At 37.3% G+C, this 22378-nt stretch overlaps 1 protein-coding gene and 1 long non-coding RNA gene across 14 annotated transcripts; both read right to left on the bottom strand.

Annotated features, from left to right (window-relative positions):
- Nucleotides 1-128: 128 nt before the first annotated feature.
- Nucleotides 129-21515, bottom strand: LOC127970834 (piggyBac transposable element-derived protein 4). 13 transcript variants are annotated; one of them, XM_052573644.1, is made up of 8 exons: nucleotides 21082-21515; nucleotides 20568-20918; nucleotides 8688-8765; nucleotides 7987-8177; nucleotides 7799-7843; nucleotides 6739-7693; nucleotides 2751-3037; nucleotides 129-911 (listed from the first exon to the last, which is right to left on the bottom strand). In XM_052573644.1, exons 1-8 carry the CDS (start codon nucleotides 21388-21390, stop codon nucleotides 374-376), a joined length of 2754 nt encoding a protein of 917 aa, XP_052429604.1. In that variant the 5' UTR covers nucleotides 21391-21515; the 3' UTR covers nucleotides 129-373. The 13 variants fall into 13 exon arrangements, with proteins under 13 accessions (XP_052429604.1, XP_052429666.1, XP_052429812.1 ...); XM_052573706.1 differs by having other exon boundaries at nucleotides 2751-3206; nucleotides 6908-7693; XM_052573852.1 differs by lacking the exon at nucleotides 2751-3037 and having other exon boundaries at nucleotides 6452-7693; nucleotides 7987-8129.
- On the bottom strand, nucleotides 3213-5065 carry LOC127971499 (uncharacterized). Its single transcript, XR_008156871.1, has 3 exons — nucleotides 5032-5065; nucleotides 4454-4527; nucleotides 3213-3947 (listed from the first exon to the last, which is right to left on the bottom strand). It is a non-coding gene; the product is annotated as an uncharacterized LOC127971499 (long non-coding RNA).
- Nucleotides 21516-22378: the final 863 nt, after the last annotated feature.

Below are 22378 nucleotides of genomic sequence, written 5' to 3'. Positions count from 1 at the left end.
GACTGAGGGTCACACACAGGTGAAAACCCCACCAGAAACAAACATCTTTGCAAAAGAGTTTTAAATGTGCCTGCAGTGACTTCATAATATTAGAATGATTTCTGAAGGATTACGCAACACTGAGGAAATGACTGGTTTACAGTATTTTTAATCAAATAAATGCAGCTGCTGTGAAAAAGTTTGAAAGGTAGTGCAGCACTGACATTGACATAATTCCACAAGACTTTTACGTCCTCCATTGACTGTTCCACATATTCTATGGCAAAAGTACCGGTAGTCGAGTTAGCAGATGATATTAGAAATACTACCCAAACTTGTTTCAATTTTAGAACAAAAATGTCAGGAAATGAAGCAGGGCAAACTTCAAGCAGATTTACATAGATTCAAATTGAAACCCATCATGAACATAAACCTTGAATTCATGCCACTGATTAAAACAGTCACGCCTGGGTTGAAAGCACAATGGCACTTCACAAGTCACACACATGACTGGAGTTTTCAGGTGGCAGAGCTTGCACTTGCGCCTACCGAGTGCACTGTCCGGCATGAAGTGCTTGGGCCTGTGGGTTCCTTCAGGAAATGACAATTCGGGAGAAGAGGGAGAAGCTGAGACAGGAGCAGAAGGAGAAGACGAGACGGGGGACACCGGATGAGCCGAGGAAACCGATGCAGAATCAGACTCGTTCTCAGCATTCATTTCTGTAAGCTCTAAAACAAGCATCTCAAGGAATTTCTTCCGTGTCAGAGTTTTTTGTTTTTTTCTCTTGGCCACCAGTTTATGCAAAATGAAAGCATTCTCTACGGCAATGTCCAAAAGGTGATAAAAAACACACTGATACCACTTTTTTGGTTTATGTAGGACTCTGTAATGTCCAGTGATGAAACTGGATGGCTCCAATGTCCCCACATTCCTGGGAGGAAAGAAAAAACGCTCCATATAAATGCTTTCTGTCAACTCAGTGTGTGAGAGTTTGTGATTACCTCAGGAATGCAGCTAACAATAATTTGCACAATAACATGAGTGTCAGTTTGATTTACAGAATTTAATTTATATAGGTTCAAAAAGGGTTTTGATATATGTATATCAATTCTTAAGCTTGTATTTTTATGTACATATGTATATTAACTTAAATTAGGAGTGGAATATTGTCTATACAATACTAAATATATATATATATATATATATATATATATATACTAAACATTGCAAATATTTCACTGAATATATATATAACCTTTATAATAATCACATTTTGTTGCTTTGCAGCCTGAAATGAGGACAGCACAGTTTTTGTTTTATCCAGATGTATTTACTCAGTACAACTTATAACACCCATGTGAAAGATACAAAAGAAAACAAAAAAACATTCACTGAGTATCACCACCTTTTGCTTTAATTACAGCTTTTAGACTGTTGGGATGTCTCTAGTAGCGTTGCATCCTTCTTTGCAGAACTGCTCAAGCTCATTTAAATTGGATGGTGACCATTTGTGGACTGCAGCCTTCAAGTCACTCCACAGATTTTCAGTGGGGGTTAAGTCTGGGCTCTGACTAGGTCATGTAAGGACAATCCCGTTTTTCTCCTTTAACCACTGTGTGCTTTGTTCACTGGGCCACTGTCATGTTGGAAGGTAAACCTTCTTCTCATTGAAAACTTTCTGGCAGAGGGCAGCAGATGTTTTTTTTTTTTACCAGGACATGCTGATCAGATAACATTCTGATCAGAAGTGCGTTTACACTTGTCTTTTCAATGTGTATGTGGACAACACATGCAGATATTGTTATCACATGCACAACAATGACCACTCTTTGTCATAAATTCCTGCAACTAGTTCAGAGTTGCTGTCGGTCTCTTGGTCGTCCTCTCTGATCAGTTTGCTCCTGGTTCTCTCATCTAGTTTGTAGGGACGACTTGATCCAGGGAGTCTGTGGTCTGTGCTGTACCAAATAAACTAAACTTCTTAATGATAGACTTCCCTGTGCTTCTAGGCAAACCTTTAACATTTCTTTTTTGTATCCATCTCCTGACTTGTGCCTGTCTACAACTTTATCCTGAAGTTCAGTTGCACTACCAAGGACAGAAAGCTCCAGGAATGCACTTTTTATGCTGAGCTTATCAAAATGAACACAGCTGAAAGTCAAATTGCTTTGTGTGCCATTGAGAAGGTGATTAGCTACACCTGATTGAGGCAAGTCATTTTTAGGAGGGGTGATCCTTTTTTCAAACTCAGTGATTCAGGTTTTTTATAATATATATATATATATATATTTTTTTTTTTTTTTTTTTTTTGACTTGGTGTTATATCTTTCACTTGGATATTCCAAGCTGCACCGAGTAAATACAGCTGGATAAAACAATGTCTTCATTTCAGGCTGCAAAGCAACAAAACTCGATTATTTTAAAGGGGGGTAATTATCTATGCCAACTGTAAATTAATGGTGTGTAAATGTTTCTAATCAGATGCACGTTTTTATATTTATGTAATGATGTTTATGTTTGTGTGTTGTAACTTCGATGTAAAATTGTCTATGTAAACTCAGCTGCTTATCTTGGCCAGGACACTCCCGTAAAAGAGATTTTAATCTCAGTGTGTTTTCTATTCTGGTTAAATAAATTGAAATAAATAAATACAATAATCCATCATCTTGAACCCGAAAAAGAAAAAAAACTTTGGTCAAAATACACTCACCATTACCTGGAACCGGCTTCATAAAACTGGCCAAAGGACTATCACTGAAATTCTACTAACCTGTTGTAGTCCAGCACCACAGCTGGAATGGGAACCTCCACAAGGGTCCGATGTGCATCGTTTTTCACCTTTCTCTGCACAGTGTCACCTTCATAAGCTTTGTGGAAGGTGGAGCACATCTGCACTTCCTGTGAGTCTTTCCACTCAACAAACAGAAGACTGTCATCCCTGATCCAGCGCATGGTGCCGCGTGGAGCGTTCTTGGACAATCTGTCCACGACTGTTTTTGGGAAACCCTTCCTGTTTGCCCAAATGGGGCCACAAGCCCAGATCTTTTTATACAAGAGGTCCCTGAAGAGTGTGGGGCTGGTATAAAATTTATCCACAAACAATTTGTACCCAGAGCCCAACATATTTTCATCCACCAATGCCATAACGGACTCATAGCTCAGGCCCACATTCTGTGAGGCACATGACTTCCCCTCGTAAATAAAGAAGTCCCATGTATAGCCACAGGTGCAGTCTGTCAGAGCAAAGAGTTTGTGTCCTCTATCCGTAGATTTGTCTACAGATAGAGGCTGTGCTGCCAAAATTCTTTCATGAATGGTGATGTTCTGGAAGGGATGAAAATAGGTCTTACTGGCTTCTCGAATGAGTTGATATAGAGGCTGAATATTACCTAACCGTTCATAGGCTCCAGTTCCCTTCAAGTAATTTTTCTCATCTTCGATGGTATTGCTAAAATGAAGAGTATTGGCAATAGTCACAAATTTTTGATAAGACATGACTTGTGCAGGAAAGGATGGACTGAAGTACTGGGACTTCCTCCAATATTCTGTCAGTAAAGAGCACTTCAACAGACCTGTGTAAATCACTAGTCCTATGTACGACTTCAAGTCTTTCACAGAAAGGTAGAGCCAAGGATTTCCCACATCCTTGCACTTGCTCCCATAAACATTTGTGTGCTCTACAATAGACTGGATTGTAGTTTTTGTAAAGAACAGCTGAAAAAACTGTAGAGGACTGCTACAATTACTTGGTAAAGACTTTGGTCCAGGTTCTTGGACAGGTGTGAAGTCGAGCTGAAGCGGTTCAACATCGGTTTCATCTAAGCTGTGCCACCTTTCTGTTGAAACACCATCATTTTCACTCTCCCTGCCATCTCCTCCAGCAGGAGAACATGTGGAAGACAGACGGGATCTCTTTCTCTGCTGTAGGTCGCAGTCCTCCTCTGGCCAGTAAATATCAGGTGAAGGCCTATTCCATGGGACATGAAAAAAAAAAAATTATTTGCAAGGTTCTTCACAACTATTTTGATGAAATGCCTGTGTTCACACCAACACAAACGTTCAGTCTGTTTTGCATGTGATTTGTTGGTTTAGACAAATGCATACAAACGCCAGATCGGTTTGAATGAACACAGAACACACAAATAGAGCAGTTACACCAGTACACAATGCAGCAATGCACAACTCTGCTACAAACCTGAGTGTCACAGAGAACTACTCAAACATCATTTACATGTTTTAAATAGCCATTCAGATTTTTGCTTTTGCTAGGGTGGTCATAAGACGGCAAATACAAGATTACAAAGAGAAGAGAGTCAGTTTTGACTCCTTCCTTCATAGATTGCTGTTATGACGAATTCCATACAATTACATTTCTTTGCATCAAACAAAACACTTATCCCACATTATAAATGTGAGCGCTAAACATTGTTAAAAGAAAGTATATGTCTCAAGAAAATGTGTAGAAAAACTCACCAATCTAAAACCGGGTCAAGACCATTCCTGAACATTTCCTCTGCTGTGCTGTCCACACTGCTGGCCACACTGTCCTGGTCACAAACATAGAGATCTTCATCACAGCTGGCTATACTGTCCTCCAAGACATTCTCGGTGCTTTTCTTTGGATCCATCAGAGAGTAAGTTACTAAAGATCAATCGATGCGAATATATCCTGCTGAATGTAAGGCGAGTAAACAGTGAATTAGTGGCCTCTGCATGTTTAAGGGAGTACAGACAAAGCACATGGCACTATAATCTCAAATTCATATATTATTTTTATTTCAAAGCTCCAAATAATGCCATACCGTTTAGAACGCAAATCAAGCAAATCGTTGTTTGTGCGTCATTGCTGATTAACGTTACAGAAAAGAATTTAAACCCAGTCAGTGTTTTTTAGACAAGCAAGACGCACGCTAATAGTTAAATAGTTATACTTAAACTTGAAACCTGGTGGGTAAGCTGACAGAACCATAAATAATATATTACTGTTCCGAAGATTAGTCATAAAACCGAAACCACTCACATGCTAGGGATGTAAGAAAAAAATCACATACAAACTGTGCTGTTCCCTTGTTCAACGCGCGGTAGTTCACAGGAAGTGACGTAATTAGTGAAAGGCTGTATTTACTATAAACCCACAATCGGTTCATTTTAAAAGTACAGGCGCTGTATGGCAAAAACATACTAAATCTAATCCTATCCGGTTTTGTAACCGTTTATTTCGTCCTATTTGAATTTATTTTAGCACAAATAAAACAAAGCCATTAAGAACTTAAATAAAGCCTTCCGTCATTCATTAAAAATAATTTACACATCTTCCCAGAAAACGTTTTGACTCTTTTAATGCGTCTTGACAAAATTGTCATATAACAAGGTCGTAAATACATTTGTTTTATTTGTAACACGAGCAGTTAATGTGAGAAGTTCTTTCCTTTTATGATGAAACTCACTTCTGACAGCCTCTTAAGTCACTTAATAAATCGAAGTATCTGTCATAGAAATAGTTACTGACATCAGTCATTAGAAGATCTCTGTATAAATGTTCTTGCAGGATAGCAGAAATTTATAATTCTAAGAGTCATATTTTGTGTTTAAAAATAAATTCTGTGCCAGATAAAAATGTATGTGGTCAATAACCAATGCATTACCTCCAAATAACTTACAAAATGAGTGTGGAACCCCATTGACTGATTTGACCAAATTCTGATTTAAATGTCCATGAAATGTTTCCGTAAATGCAGGTTTTCTCACATGTATAAACCAACAAACTACATTAAACAACATTTAATTCCATTCAAAACCATTTATTCCACTTTTAAAGTAAATAAAACATTTCAAATTAAATATTCGGATAATTTTTTGAATGAATGCACCATGAATGAACAGTGGGGAAATTATAATAAAACATAATGAAAACGTAAATCAATAGCCTCTCGGGCTGAAAGCACATCACATCACAAGTCTCACATGTGACTGGTGTTTTCTGGCTGCAGAGCCTGTACTTCCGCTGTTGTCTGTTTTTGCTTATGGAATATAGCAGGAAGTTCAAAGGAGAATCCGGAAGAAAAGGGAGCTGAGGGAACCGGTGGTTAGTCCTGAGGACACAATTCTGTAAGCTCTAAAATAAGCACCTCCAAGAACGCCTTTCTGGTCAAAGTCTTCTTATTCTTTCCCTTGGCCATTAGTTCCTGCATGATGTATGCGTTCTCTACAATGATGTCCAAAAAGTGGTAAAACACACACTGATACCACTTTCTTGGTTCAAGCAGAGCTCGGTAATGTCCAGTAACCCGATCTGATGAATCAACTACTTCCATGTTCCTGTGTGGAAATATAAAACATATTATTTCAAACTCATTATTTCAAAAGAAACCACAAACCTAAAAAGAAATGACTTGACTTAAGACATTTAATGCATTAAAGGCACATGGTAAAACAAAGTGAAACCAGGAACACCAAATAAATTCTACTAACCTGTTGTAGTCCAGCACCACAGCTGGAATGGGAACCTCCACAAGGGTCCGATGTGCATTACCCTTCACCTTTCTCTGCACAGTGTCACCTTCATAAGCTTTATGGAAGGTGGAGCACATCTGCACTTCCTTTGAGTCTTTCCACTCAACAAACAGAAGACTGTCATCCCTGATCCAGCGCATGGTGCCGCGTGGAGCGTTCTTTGACAATCTGTCCACGACTGTTTTTGAGAAACCCTTCCTGTTTGCCCAAATAGGGCCACAAGCCCAGATCTTTTTATACAAGAGGTCCCTGAAGAGTGTGGGGCTGGTGTAAAATTTATCCACAAACAATTTGTACCCAGAGCCCAACATATTTTCATCCACCAATGCCATAACGGACTCATAGCTCAGGCCCACATTCTGTGAGGCACATGACTTCCCCTCGTAAATAAAGAAGTCCCACGTATAGCCACAGGTGCAGTCTGTCAGAGCAAAGAGTTTGTATCCCATATTTGGGGATTTGTTTTTCACGCTGCGCTTCAGTACAGGTTTCTCCTGTGATGCGACCATTCTTTCAATGATGGTGATGTTCTGAAAAGGATGAAAAAAGGTCTTGCAGGCCTCACGAATGACTTGATACAGAGGTTGAATTTTACCTAACCGTTCATAGCCTGTTGTTCCCTTCCTAAAACTGTTCTTCTCATCCTCCTTCTTATCACTTAGATGAAGGGCTTTGGAGATTGACAGAAATTTCTTGTAAGACATGATTTTTGCTGGAAAGGACAGACTGAAGTGCTCAGACTCACTCCAATAGTCCGTCAATGAAGAGCACCTGAACATACCCATGTAAATTACCAGTGCTATGTACGACTTAAAGTCTTTTTGACAAATGTACTCCCACACTTTGCCCTTTCTCCCTTGGCACTTTGCTCCATAGTCATTAGTGTGGTCTACAATGGTCTGCCACATTTTTTTTGGAAACAGCAGTTGAAAATATTGAAGAGGACTAGTGCACCTATTTGATAAAATCTGTGCCCCAGGTTCTTGGACGGGTGTGAAGTCTAGATGGGTTGGCTTAATATCAGCATCATCTGAGCTATGCCACTTTTCATTTGAAATTCCAGATGAACCATAGTTTTCACTTTCCCTGCCATTTCTACCAACAGTAGAAGATGTGCAAGACAGACGTGATCTCTTTCTCTGCTGTGGTCTGGCCTCTAAATCACAGTCCTCCTCTGGTGTGTAAATGTCATGTGAAGGCCTATGGCATGGCACAAGCAGAAAAAAACAGAATTAGCAATTAATACTTAAATACTCCACAATCTAAATGAACAGGCTGGCAATAAAATGACCACTCAAAGCATACTCTGAATCACAGTCCTCCTCTGGTGTGTAAATGTCATGTGAAGGCCTATGGAATGGCACAAGAAGTAAAAACAGAATGAGCAATTAATACTTAAATACTCCACAATCTAAATGAACAGGCTGGCAATAAAATGACCCCTCAAAGTACACTTGCATTGTTATTTAGTACTAAATAAAAAAAAAACTTACCCATCTAGAACAGGGTCAAGACCATCAATAAACATCTCCTCTGCTGTGCTGTCCACACTGCTGGCCACACTGTCCAGGTCACAATTATCAAGATCTTCGTCACAACTGGCTGTAACATCTTCCAGGACCTTTGTAGTAATTTTCTTGGATACCGCAGTAGAATGCAGAAAATCAGATGTTGCAGTTGTTTGCTGTTGCATTTTAGATGGGTAAACGATGAGTTAGGGATTTTTTCTTTCTTCTGGAAGCCAAGTTATACAACATAAACTGAAATTCAATTTGTTTTATTCTTTTATTCACAAGAGTTTTTCTTAAAGTGGCCCTGTTATGCCATTTTACTTTTTCCTAATTGTGTTTTGGAGGTCTCTTACAATAGTTTTTCATGCTTAAAATAAATAAATAAATAAATAAATAATAATAATAATAATAATAATAATAATAATAATAATAATAATTCGCTGTGCCTGAAAACATAACCTCTCCTTTCTAAATAGCCTAGTCTGCTATAATTGGTCATATAGCTCAGTCTCGGTCTGTACAGCGTGTGTTGGAAACAAACTAAAGCACATTGCAGTGGTAGGTTTCCCACTCATACCATCACATGACTTTGGACACTTGGAATCCAAAGGCAGAGAAAATAAACCTTGCCACTTTACCACCTCAAAAAAATTCAGTATAGATGATTTTATTAATTTACTTACTTTTAAACTGTTCCTTGTTTTGGAGGGTCTTGCAATAGTGTCACCTTCCCCAGCGAGCCTGTTTTTTCCAGAATTTCCCTGAAAGAAAAAACACAAAAACACACACACAATTATGAAATATGCACAAAAATCACAAAGATGAACTAATCAATTATCTTTCCAGCTCAAGACTGCATTTACTGAAACAGGTGAACTACTAGACTAATTCCAGTAGAGAACCTATAGAATTTTGTGCATGCGCACCAAGAATAAAGCGGCAGCCGTCAGTAAAATGACGAGAACACAACAAAAGGCTATTGGAGACATACTGCTGTGGTGTCACTGTAAAAATGAACTTTAACCACTAACTCTTCACTTTCTCACATTTTGAGTTCAAGAGAGCGCTTGCGGGAGTCAAACATACTTCTCCAGGCAAGGACGACATATGCTATGATAATATCTATGATATTAGATTTATCGTTAAGTATGATTTTTAAGATTTTAACAAAATATGGGAGACAGGGAATTTGCCAGCAGATGCATGGGGATCATAGTGCCAATAGCTAAACCAGGAAAAGACCATTCTCAGACAATTAATTATAGACCTATTGTGCTGACATCAAATTTATGCAAATTTGAACAATGAACAGGTTGACTTATGTGATTGAAAGTAGAGCCATTTTTTCAGCATATCAAAGTAGATTTAGAAAATGGAGAAATACAATGGATTCAATCTTGTGTTAGGAAGCTGAAATTCGAAAAGCTCAAATTAATAAATAGGTGCTTGTGGGAGTCTTTTTTGATGTAGAAAAAGCTTACGATATGTTGTGGAAAGAGGGTCTTTTAATAAAATTGGAAAACTTGCGAATTGATGGAAAAATTTATAACTGGATTCTGAGTTTCTTGTTTGGAAGAATGATTCAAGTAAGAGTGGGGACTGCTTTTTCTCAGATTCTACCAATTGAGAATGGAATTCCCCAGGGAAGTGTGAGCAGTCCTATTCTTTTTATTTTAATGATAAATGACATCTTTCATAACATTGATACTGGAAAAGAAAGATAATTGTATGCGGTTGATGGAGCACTATGGAAAGGGGACACAATGTTTTATTTGTTGAAAATAAAATGCAAAAAGCAGTGAATGAGGTGGAGAAATGGGTGAATAGTTGGGATTTTCGGTTTTCTGTGGCAAAAATACAAGTAATATGTTTTTCGAAAGAGAAAAATAATCCAAGCTTGAATGTCAAAATGTAAGATTGTCAGCTAGAACAAGTTAATGTAGTAAGATATTTGGGTATGTGGATGGACTGTAAATTAAATTTTAGAATTCATATTCAGAAAATGATAGAAAAATGCAAAAACTAAATGTCTTAAAGTTATAAAATAATTTTAAAATAATTTTATTGTGCTGTGATTAGGTCAAACATAGATTATGGTTGTGTAGTTTACAGTTCTGTGAAGAAAACCTTACTTAAAAAGACAGAACTAATTCAAAATGAAGCTTTGCAGATTTGCCATGCATTTTGATCTTCTCCAGTGGCTTCGTTGCAAGTTGAAATGGGAGAATTGCTTCTAGAACAGCGTAAATTTCAGTTAAGATTAAGGTATTGGTACTGGTGTAAAGGGACATCTAGAAAACCATCCAGTTAGACATTCTGAAAGATTGTTGGGAATATGAATACAAAGAAGTAACAAGCTTTGGTTGGATAGTAAGGAAGGAGGTAAACAGCGTGGATAAGAAAGACCATGAATTTACTCCTTGCTATTTCAGCAATCCCACCTTGGTTGTTCCCTTTGCCACTATTAGATTTACAAATTTACAAAGCATATAAATAAACTCGAGATGAACTTGTCAACTGTAGTAGTAGTTCAACAATATAATTAATTCTGAGTAACAGGGCCCGTATCCCTAAAGAATTTTTGTGCAAAAAGTGGCGCATAGCAGCCAAATTCTAAGAAAATTCTCAGAGTCATGACGTTTTCTTAGAATTGCCCCTAAAAGTGACAAGAAAATCCCAGTTAATATAAAAGCTTTTCCTCAAGATTCCTAGCGCTTAAAAGGGCTCCTAAGGCGAGATCTGCTAAGAGCAGGGAAGAGGACTTTTAGTGGCTTAGGAGTTCCCCTAAGCAGCTGCACAAAATGGCCAACAGAGGAGGCAGGAGAGATGTCCTGCAAACACTGGATGACAGGGAATTATTGAAACGCTACAGATTGGATTTGTACAGGAATCATTTTTGTGGTGGATCTCCTTAGAGATGCAATTACTTCACCAACTGGGCCAGCAACACACCTTGCTCCTCAGTCCAGTTCGGCTTGCGATTCCTTTTTTTCTCCATTTTGTGTGTTTGTAGGATATTTGTTAACAAGCTTTCATAAATAGACCAGCCAGCAATCACAGACATTGATAAAAGATGAGCCGTGTTACCCTCGTTAAGACCACACTGAGTTGTAACGTTGTAATTTCTACTTCATTAAGGACAGTCCCTTGAGATAGGCCATCTTGTTTTCAATGGGGTCCATATGGGAGTGAAAGTACAAAATATGCCAGCTAGGATATTAATATGAGCAAATAAGACACAAATCATTATTTGAACAGGGTGTAATGAGCTTAAGTTTTCACATATTTTAGATTCTAATGTTAGGCTATAACCCCTACAGCTTACTATTAATTTTCCAGATATTTTCTTGAATGTGAAACATTATTTACAATTACAGTCTGCATAATATTAGAGTGTATAATTATGTTTATTGATTTGAGGGTACATCCTTTGCTCATTATCACCAAAAGTTCATTTTCATCAAACTTGTAAGATCAACCAATCACGGCTTTTGAAATGATGACTCATACCTAGCAACGGGGTCAACCACACCCCCTCACTAAGATAGGATTTTCCATCCATTCCTTGCTCAGAGTTCACTGAAAATGTTCTGGAATCAGTTCTAAGCTAAAACTCCTGGCAAGGAATTTTTAGGTTGAGTTAGGAGCTCTCTGAGAGGATTCTCAGAATCTTTAGGGATACGGGCCCAGGTATTTACAGATGGGTCTAAGGAGCCAGAGTAGAAGAGCAGCAGTATATATTCCTACTTTTAAAATAAAAATGGCAAAAGATTATCAGATTATGTGTCAGTTTTTACTGTTGAATTATTAGCTATCATCATAGCGCTACAGTGGATTTAAGAAGTTCTGCCAGAAATAACTGTGATATACTGACTCAATGGATGCCTGCACATGTGGGTGTGAATGGAAACGAGGAAGTAGACTTGCTAGAAAATAAAGCATTAAATAATCCACAAATGGAAATGAAGTTAGCATTAATTAAAGCTGAATTCAAAATACTGAGTTCATTAAAAGTAAGAAATGGCAAGACCTATGGCATAGTGGATCTAAAGGAAGACATCTACTATTACAGATTTAGGAAAGAGTAGGAAAGGAGAGAAAAAGATATGGAAATAGGAAGAAAGGTGTCATCCTTTCAAGACAGAGAATTGGACATACAGCATTGAATTATAGTCTGTAAAATGGGTAAGCATGAATCGAGGAAGTGTGACAAATATGGGAAGTTGGAAACAGCGAAGCATATTCTTTTTAAATGTTCTGCATATGAAAGGGAGTGATTTCAATTAATTCAAGAATTAGGATGGCTGGGAGTTGATAATATTTCTTTTTCTTTTTTTATTGTTAGGAAACGGTTCTTTTTTTATTGTTAGGAAACGGTTCAAGGCAATCAATAGTGCATGACATTTTGTTTAAATACCTGGGGGAAAAAAAAGGAACAATAGATAGAATCTATTTTTTTTTGTTCGTTTATTTATTTTGGGTTGTTTCTGTCTTCCAAATCTATGCACACTCCACACTCCCGATCAGTAGGTGGCGGTAATGCACGTTGTCGCTGGTGTGCCAAACCGCCATAAAACACCAGAAGAATAGCTTTTCTACAGGAAGCGAGGCAGGGATAATTTACTGACGACTCGTTTCATGCACTTCAGAATCGCTTCTTTCTTTTGGGAGACAAAATTGGAAACATATGCCAATTGTTACGTGTTTTGAACGCTATAATATATAACGTTACATCTATTCTTTATCATACTCACGGGCTGTGATTCAGTGGAGCCAGCTGGTCCAAATAAACTGGGTACTGAGCCATCTTTCAAGAACAAGCGTTTTGTGAATCTCGCCTTGAACTCCCCGAGATTAGAAAAGCAGTCATCAGTAAAATGACGGGAACACAAAATAAGATTGGGGTTGTACTGCTCTGGTACAGTGGAGAAAATGAACAGTAACCACTTATTCTTTGCAGCCTCGTCTCTCGGTAGTGAAAATAAAACGAATTTACGTTCACAGCGTAGGAAACAGCGTCTTCTCGACATGATGTTAACCACACTAACAAGCCACAGTGTTTTAGGGCGCGCGATGCAGAATGTTTTACGTGTAGCTGTCACGGAAGAGGGCTTCGGATTACTGACGACTCCTTTTAGGCTGTTCAAACGGCGACAGATTCGTCACTGCGATATTCCATATTAGATTAAAAAAAAAAAAACGTGTTTCACCAGCTGTATACATTTTCAGTGTCATAAAAACAGGCTGATGTCTAACTTGTTTTATAAAGTCCCTCCTTCAGAAACACGTAACGAGTTCTGATTTTGACAGCGGTTCCTGTGTTGTGATTCGACTAGTTTTGAGAAGCAAGTGGGCAGGATTTGTTTTGAAAACCTGGCAATGCAGATCTGAACGCACGTGGTGGATTGTAATCACGGGAGCGCCGTTACTGACGAGATGCGCATGAAAATCGCAATCGATTTTATTTTTTTTTTTTTTTTGCACAGCCCTACCATCTAGTTAACAAAGCTAAACAGCGTTGCCCTTTGTGTAATAAGTTACAGAAACTGTTAAACGTACCAACTTAAATAAAATACACTTACTGGTTGTGGTCCATAAACAACGCCTTCTCCAGACAAAGAGGGAACTGCTCCATCTTTTAAGAATAATCTTTGTGCGAATCCGGCACTAAACTGATTGAGATTGATGAAGCTGTCCTCAGCAAAATGTGCTGCGCATAGTTTAACATGTGGATTATAGTTTTCTGGAACAGAGTTAAACATAAATTGTAACCATCGATCTCTCAGTACAGCGTCCCTGGGAAGGCCAAACAAACATGATTGGACTCCGGGATGAAAATAACAGCGTTTCGACGCCATGGCTACAAACACACTGAACAAACACAACACTTCCTCTTCTCCTTCGGAGCGCATCAAGACCACGCCCCCTTTTTACGTGTTCCTGTGGGCGGAGGTTAGTCAAAAAAACTGTTCTAGTGACGTTATTACGGCAGGAACTAGAGGAATGAAGTCCAAACTGGTGATTCGAGGTAGGCATTTAACCTTGAGCTTTCCTTGAGCATCTTACTCTGCTGATTTTGTTATATGAGATCTCAAGCTTGTACCATCAGTTCTGGTGCCTCTGTATCCTCTTCCCTAGACAGTTTCATCTTGGATTTAAGACTGATCTGAAATCAATGTTTGCATTGGCTTAGAACTCAATTTAGAACAAATCTGTATTCAGTTTCTTATATAATGAATTAAATTAACAATTTTATATATGCTTAATACTGTGTCTGTATTGTGCTGTACATTATGCTCAGTTAGGTGCTTTAATTTAGCTAAATCTTATTCAATCCTATTCCATTATCAGTTATAGCACAATTGTTTATACACTTATTTATTTGTCTACATTTTTTTTTGTCTGTGTGTTGGTGTCTCTGTGTACTGGAAGCTTATGTCACTAAAACAAATTCCTTGTATGCGCAAACATACTTGGCAATAAAGCTCTTTCTGATTCTGAAATGTTGTGAATCTGTTGTTTGTCTTTGAACATGTAGAGGGCACTCCTGCTTTTATTTTACATAAAGACCTACTGGTCTCTTGTCAGACTACTTGTGTTTCCAACAGTAGAAATCATGTTATGAGCAGTACAGGATTCAAAGCCAAACTCTTTAAAACTGTTTATGTGATGAACAAATAAGGCATTTTTTTCTAAAATTTGTGTGAGTGATATACGTCACATGTATGGCATGTTTACATTTTTAAGGTGACAGTGTTTATTAAAAGTGAATCGTGCTTTAGTCTCTTTCTTACTGACTTAAGTTTTTTTTTTTTTTTCATTACGGTCTTTTGTTTGAAAGTCCTGTGGCAATCACTCAGCAGCCACTTTTTCATTACTGACATAGGAAGAACATATGATACTGTGATGATAAATGATTATGTATATGGCTAATATTGCAGTACACATCACTAATCTCATAATAATTTGTCACCTAACAAATATGATACCTCTCTCCCAAATTAATTAGAATAGGAAAAGTGTTATTATTTACTCTATAGCAGAGTTCTTGAACTGAAAATGACACAAACTTCGGTCAGTTTCATAACTAATGAGTGTGGGCCTCTTTATATACTACAGTGTGGCACTTCATATAATCCCAACTCTGAATCAAAATGCAAAACTGCAAAAATATAATTATATTGTAATCACTGAGATCATGACAATATGTAAATATTTTTTTCAACATGTTTGTGCTTAACTGAATGATTTTAACTAACCAGATCCAGTCTGTATCCAGACCAGATGGTGGATCAGCACCTAGAGACGACCACAACAGCTCTGAATGTCAGTGGAGACCAGGACAACTAGATGAGCCCCAGAGACACATCCCCTGCTAATCACTACTGAACTGAGCAGGAGGATGGTTTCACTGAATCAGCGATGAATTGCCTTTAACTGAGAAACTGACAGTTGACTATTGTAGAGCTGCTTTACAGCAGAATTCTAATTTGTTTGCATTAATGACACACTATTTCTAATGAGACAAGATTTTTCTTCATAGTAAAAGAAACATGCATTTTACGTTAAGCTGCTTTGAAGCTATGTATTGATTAAAGGTTTTGTGTCAAAACACCATGTGTGTCACTTATTCAGAATTATATGTATAATGCTAAACTATTCGTTGTTTAATCACTCATTCTTTAGCAATATAAAAAAGAAAGAAAATTAAATGATTGATATGCCCCTTTAACCACAGCAATATTGCTGCTCAAATTACACTGACACATATTTAAGGACTATTTCTGAACATCTGTCTACACACGCGTTGCAAATAAAAAAAGTAAACACCTTATTTAATGCATTTACCAATGTCTTTAGAAAAAAAAAAACCCCTGTGCGTGGTCTGTGAGACGCGACGTGTAAACGCATTAAAACTCGGAGTCTGATACATTGGGACATCGACAGGGGAAACCACAGTGTCCATAAATGATACAAACATTCACAAATTAAGTGAAGTCTGCTTCGTTTAAAATTCCCTGTGAGGAATCTGTGGAGCTCTAACATCTGCAGGAAATTCAGGTAAAACTATTTGCGTGCACGCGCATGTACACAGCTGATCCACAGCACTGATTCGATTCGAAGATACTGAAGCGGTCACGTGGTTTTCTGGCGAATGAAGCTTCGGACGTCATAGATCAAGTGGTTTTCTCAAAACGAATCAAGTTCCTATACAGTGCTTCAATGTGAAATGTCTTGTACGTACACACACAGACACACACGCACAAGCTTCTGTGTTGAATGTAACATTACTACATGTAACGTTAGCTGATTAGCAGAGCCAAACAGCTTTGCTCTTTATTTACCCTTGCTACAACATGAAATAATTACATAAATTATAAACGGAGATCACAAAAAATAAAACATACTTACAGGATTTGGCCCATAAACGACAGTTTCTGCTTTTAAAGTGGGAACTGCTCCGTCCTTTAGGACAAGCTTTTGAGCGAATCCGGCATTGAACTCACGTACATTGAGGAAGCTGTCCTCCGTAAAATGTGCAGCACAAAGGGCTATGTAGGTGTTGTACTTTTCAGGAACCGTTTTAAAAATAAAAGTTAACCACTGGTCCCTAAGTCCAGCATTTCTAGGAAGTCCGAATACAGAGGACCTGCAAACTGGGTGAAAATAACAACGTTTTGATGGCATGGCAATAACACTCTACTACAAATCTTCCTCTTCCTTTTCCTGTTCCACGGCCACACCCCCATTAATGCGTGTTTCCAGGGGCAGGGTTTATGTAAATTTTAGGGTACGTGATGTCACCATCCTAGGAAGAAATTCGTTGTAGTATGGCAAGCTGTTTTAGCATTTAAAACTTGGTTTTGACGATCCATAAATATAATTACGGATAGTCAATTGTAATTTCAGTTATATATTGTGTGTGTGTGTGTGTGTATATATATATATATATATATATAGCAATTATGACTTGTAATAATTGGAATTAAGATATCTACAATGCGATTATGAATAGTAAAAATATAAATTGAAGATTTTCCTATTGTAGTTGCACTGTTGTATTGAGTCACGTTTTTCATACAATGATAAAATCATATAGTATATTGTATTGTATAGTATAATGTATATAGTGTATTGTTGTAGATTGTTACTTTATTCTTGAAAAGATGGCGCTGTATTAAGCATATATAAAAAGTGTTTCTGTTGCTCATGAAAATGTTTCTGAAACAAACATTTGACAAATGTTGCATTTAATTCACTTAATCTGTGACAAAGTTTGCAAACACTGCGTGAGTTTCACTAACAGAAGCAGAAAGTGTTCAGCTTGATGGCTTCATTTTCAACTCCACCCCGGACTGTATGCCGCTGCTCTCGTTGATTGCCGTTTGTAGCCATGCTTCAAGTCGAATGCACCCAATAATAACATGACTAAATGAGATGAAATAACGTTATAAAATGTAGTTTTGGTAAATGAAAATGAAAAGACATTTTAGCATAGTTTTTATTTTGTAAAACATATTTAGTCTCGTTTTTATTCGTCATCAACATTGCATTATACATTTTAATTATAGTCATCGTCACATGACCAGCATTTATGTTGCGTCTTGTCTTTGTCACGTGATAACGGTTCATTGACAATGATATTTAGTCATAATTTTTGTTGACAAAAGCCACTCTAATTGTACCATAGCTTCATGTTTTTATTTCTCTTCTCTTTACTGCTTAAGCTTTAACCCTTTTCCTATGCCCATTATATGTGAGTGTGTATGTTAGACTCAGGGTTAGTTCACCCAAAAATGTGTGTCACTTGTAATGTGTGACAAATGTGTGTCATTAATGACTCAATGTTACAAATCCATGAGACCTCAGTTCATCTTCGGAACCCAGTTTAAAATATTTTAGATTTAGTCCAAGAGCTTTCTGACCCCTCCATTGAAACTGTATGTACGGTATACTGTCCATGTCTAGAAAGGTACCGTATTTTTCGGACTATAAGTTGCACCTAAGTATAAGTCGCATCAGTCCAAAAATACGTCATGAGGAGGAAAAAAACGTAAGTCACACTGGACTATAAGTCGCATTTATTTAGAACCAAGAAAAAAACATTACTGTCTACAGCCACAAGAGGACACTATGTTTTCAGGGGTAGACTACAGGAGCACTGAACAGCATAGAGCTCCCTCTCGTGGCTGTAGACTGTAATGTTTTCTCTTAGTTCATATCTCGGTTCATATTAAATTAATTTTGATAAATAAGTCGCCCCTGACTATAAGTCACAGGACCAGCCAAACTATGAAAAAAAGTGTGACATCTGGAAAATACGGTAATAAAAACATCACAAAGTAGTCCATGTGACATTAGAGGGTCAGTTAGAATTGGTTGAAGCATCGAAAAATTCATTTTGGTCAAAAAATAACAAACATTACGACTTTATTCAGCATTGTGTTCTCTTCCGGGTCTGTTGTGAATCTGCGTTCACAACACTGCAGTGACACTGCTGACATACGACGCTGATGAAATGTTATCTGGTGCGCCTGACCTTCGTTTACAGTCTAAGGGAGATGCACGCTGTAAAAAAAAAAAAATCTTAGCAAACATGTCTGAGGACTTTGACACAGAGGAAGATTTGCATTTTTTTGCCCAGCCATATTTATTTGAACCCGAATACACGGACGAAGAACTAAGAGCGATGGAAGAAGCTCCTACACAGTAGCAACCGCTGTCAGAAGCTCTGGAAAGGCAAAGGGCAATGGAGACCTGTTGGTGTAAATGTCTTCATTGCCATACGATGCCTACAGACCTGGAGAACTTGTTCTGCACCGAGTGGGACATAGTAATAACCATAGGCGTAATTTGCGGGTGGGACATGTCCTCACCACTTTTTGCCAAGATTGATATTGTCCCTACCATATGAAAGTATTATTGAAAGTAATTGAAAAATATGTTGCGGAAGGCATGTATTAAAAGGGAAAACAAGATCAAGAAATCATTCTTCATGATCTATTTAGTGTGATAAAAATACATTTGACTCCTTATGCATAACTGGAACAGTGCGATGACATGATTTGCAGCTGTCGCACTTTTCGTTATTACATTATAGCATTTTATTTTAAAAATGTACATATTAAATTGATTAATATAATAATATATTGACCATACTGTAATGTATAGGCATTCTGCGCTCAAGATCACATAAAGCAATGGCATAAAGCAATGGCCTCAAAGCAATGTGATTATGAACGTGTCAGGGGAAAAGAAGACATTTTCATTATTTATTAATAAATTAGTGTTTTCTGAGTCCTGTCATATGCAAAGATGATGTTGCCGAATGCCAACACTTACTCGCCATTTCCACATGAATGTGCCTTTAATGGAAATGCACTTTATATGGACTACAAAATTAAAGAATATTACAAAATCGAGTTGTTTAGTTTTCATTATATTTATTTTATTATTCATATAAAAATAATAATAACCTGTTTTGGTTATATTTACTATTAACTGCAGGTCTCCAGACTGCAACCTACTACATTTTGTGAGCAGTCACACTGGCGCGACCATTTCTGTTGAATATGAAAAACATCAAAGGACAACTCATTTTAATTGCGCAGCCAGGGGGAGAGCCGGGTAGAAAAATAACCATGCTGGGGTTTCAGATAAATAAATAAAAAAAATATATATATATATATATATATACACGCAGATCTTACAATGTAGGTGGAGTACATTGTAAGATCTGAGGGGCACATTGGAACATGACCATAGGTTAAAATGTTATCTGATGGAATGGAAAAATGTACATGACAAACTAAAACATCTGCACAGCTGGAATTTTAAACTGGTTAGTGTCTTCTGCTAGTTATCAAAGCATTAAAACTGAACTGATAAATAACAGATTGAAGATAAAATAATAGCCGATTTATATCATTATAAATAAAGAAAACTGAGATGAAAAATTTACTTAAGCCAGATTTTTGTAATTTGGCGCACATTTTTTTCTGTGTAATGTTGATATGGTAACTAATAATAATAATAATAATAATAATAATTAAAACAACATGTGTTACAACTAACCCCGTGTTACTACGAGTCTGCAGGAGCACACAGCAAAAATAACGCGAATATGATTTTCACACTAAAGTAAAGTAAGACAGCACCAGAGAAGGTGAACATGTTGTGATCCTTGTGGGAAAAAAAACCTTGCAAACACGGTCACCGGCAGCAGGATTAGTTTTACTTTATGTTTTGTTTTCATTTTGAAAAGATTATGTATTTGCTGTTCACCTCAATTTTTGCTATGGAGGCTTTTATTTTTATTTTATTCCTCTGTGTTTGCTAAATGTTCTGTAATTTATTAATATAGCCTAATACAGCAATACAGGCCTATGCCATGCCTCTTCTTATTCGTTTTTGTTAGTAAACGTTTTGTAAGCTCTTTTGCCATTGAATCTTACTGTTTTATTGTTATTGTGTATTTTATAAAAAAAAATAAAATAAAAAAAAAAGTGTTTTAGATATAACATTTTGTTAGATGTAGACATATTGTTCTGATATATACTTACAGATGGAAAGGACTTTATGACAGGCATGGCATAGTATGTCGCTGATTTTGACGGTCGGGATGGGTCCTTCGGTGACTCTGGAGTTGATAGCACCAACCGAAGTTTTGACACAGAATCCTTCGCTTCTCCCACAGATCTTTGTCTGTCATATGATTTCAGTGGGGTTGACTGGGGAACACGAGCTACAAAAGTGGTTACAAATTCCTCTCTGTTCCCCTCGTTCTCAGCTGCTTCTGGAAGCAGACTGGTAGGTGTAGCTGCTGCCTGAGATTCTGACTCTGCACCCTGTACAGGTGCAGGGCCTTCTGATTTGATTTCCTGGCTTAGCTGCAGTGGATAATTCGGAGTCTCCTAAAACATTTCATGGTACAGTTTTATTTAAGGTTAGGGTAATTTACAAAGTTCATTACAAAACTTTTAACAACCGTTTTTAATAAAACTAAGAAGTCAAGCAATATGAATAAATTGCATAGTAACTGTAACACTGCACAATCTCACTATACTGCTTACATACCTTTGTGTGTGGTAAACACAGACTGGGAACAGCTGTTTTTTTCAGTTTTGGACGTATTTTTCCCAAACCTGGTCTGAAGTCGTCTGGTGAAAAATGCTCACTGCACAATGTCAGCAGACGGGCGAGTTGAAGAGGTAAATCAACATCTCGCTGAACACACAGCAGCCATAGCTTTACTCGCTCTGGGTCGTTTACCGGGAAAGAGTAAAAATGAATCCTTTCATTTGTCGGCGTTGGTAATGCACTTTTAGATCGCCGTGGTTGTTTTTGGCGATTAGGACATCCGCGACATGCACACTTACGCACCATTTAAAAAATATATAGCAATGCCAAAATACAAACAATGTAGAACAGCTTGAATACAGCGTGCCTCTCCCTCAGACAGACTGAAGACCTGTCAATTATGCTGTAGACAAACGAAACTCGGGCGCACCATATTACACGTCATCAGCGTCACACAAGTGCGTGAACCCAACTGGTTGCGCTACTCAAGAGCGGAAATACGTCACGTCCAGTAGCGACGCGGTCGCCATGTTGGTCCGGGCCACACTTTCCGTAGAATTACATCACCTCCACTAGCGAAGCGGCCGCCACATTGGTCCGAACAAACTTTTAAAACAGTACATCTTTGAATTTATTTTGTTAAAACTTTCGTTTTGTATTATTAATTGTTATATACACGTATAAACATGCTTTGCCAGTTATGTCACCTATTTGTACGTAATGTTAATATTTTCTGTACTTTTATCTTTGTTACTTCTACCTACTAGAAATAAGAAAACAAATAATAAACTAATCTTTTACAGTTTATGACACGACGGCGCTAAATGCTTCTTTTTTAAATTTCCCACTAGCAATTTGCACTACAGACATCCACAATCCATATTTTGAGGGCTTCTGCCTTTTGTTTATGTTTGTTTTACAACTGCCAGTGTAACATTCCATACATTTGAGAAAGTAAACCTTATGTTTGTGATATTTAGCAGTGAACAATAAATTAAATATTAAATAGAATTTAAATAATTGTAAAAATTTAAATAATATCTCAGTGAGAATTTTGTGCATTGAATTTTGTATTTTAAGTGAAGTAACAATATATACAAATAAACCACATTAAAATAATGAAGAATAATTTCCACAATTTAAGTTAATTGTTTTTGAGTAATAATAATAACAAAAAAAATCTTACACTATATTGAAAACACATGAACTGCAAGTGACCATAATTGTTACAGTAAAAACACAATGTGTGCGCACACACACACTTTACTTTTCAAGACATGTGTCACAGAGACTA

This window comes from Carassius gibelio, chromosome A1 (assembly GCF_023724105.1).
Source record: "Carassius gibelio isolate Cgi1373 ecotype wild population from Czech Republic chromosome A1, carGib1.2-hapl.c, whole genome shotgun sequence".
In the NCBI taxonomy this organism is placed as follows: domain Eukaryota; kingdom Metazoa; phylum Chordata; class Actinopteri; order Cypriniformes; family Cyprinidae; genus Carassius; species Carassius gibelio.
This window is presented reverse-complemented; position numbering and strand designations above follow the sequence as displayed.

What these genes read in the sequence shown, in the direction of transcription:
- LOC127970834 (XM_052573644.1), bottom strand. Translation starts at nt 21,390, where the DNA reads ATGGTGCGTAAGTGTGCATGTCGCGGATGTCCTAATCGCCAAAAACAA. An exon ending in TCATAAAGTCCTTTCCATCT is followed by an intron (nt 8,766 to 20,567) that starts GTAAGTATATAT and finishes TTTTTCTTTCAG; the next exon opens with GGAAATTCTGGAAAAAACAG. An exon ending in GCCCCACACTCTTCAGGGAC is followed by an intron (nt 3,038 to 6,738) that starts CTCTTGTATAAA and finishes CTCTTCAGGGAC; the next exon opens with CTCTTGTATAAAAAGATCTG.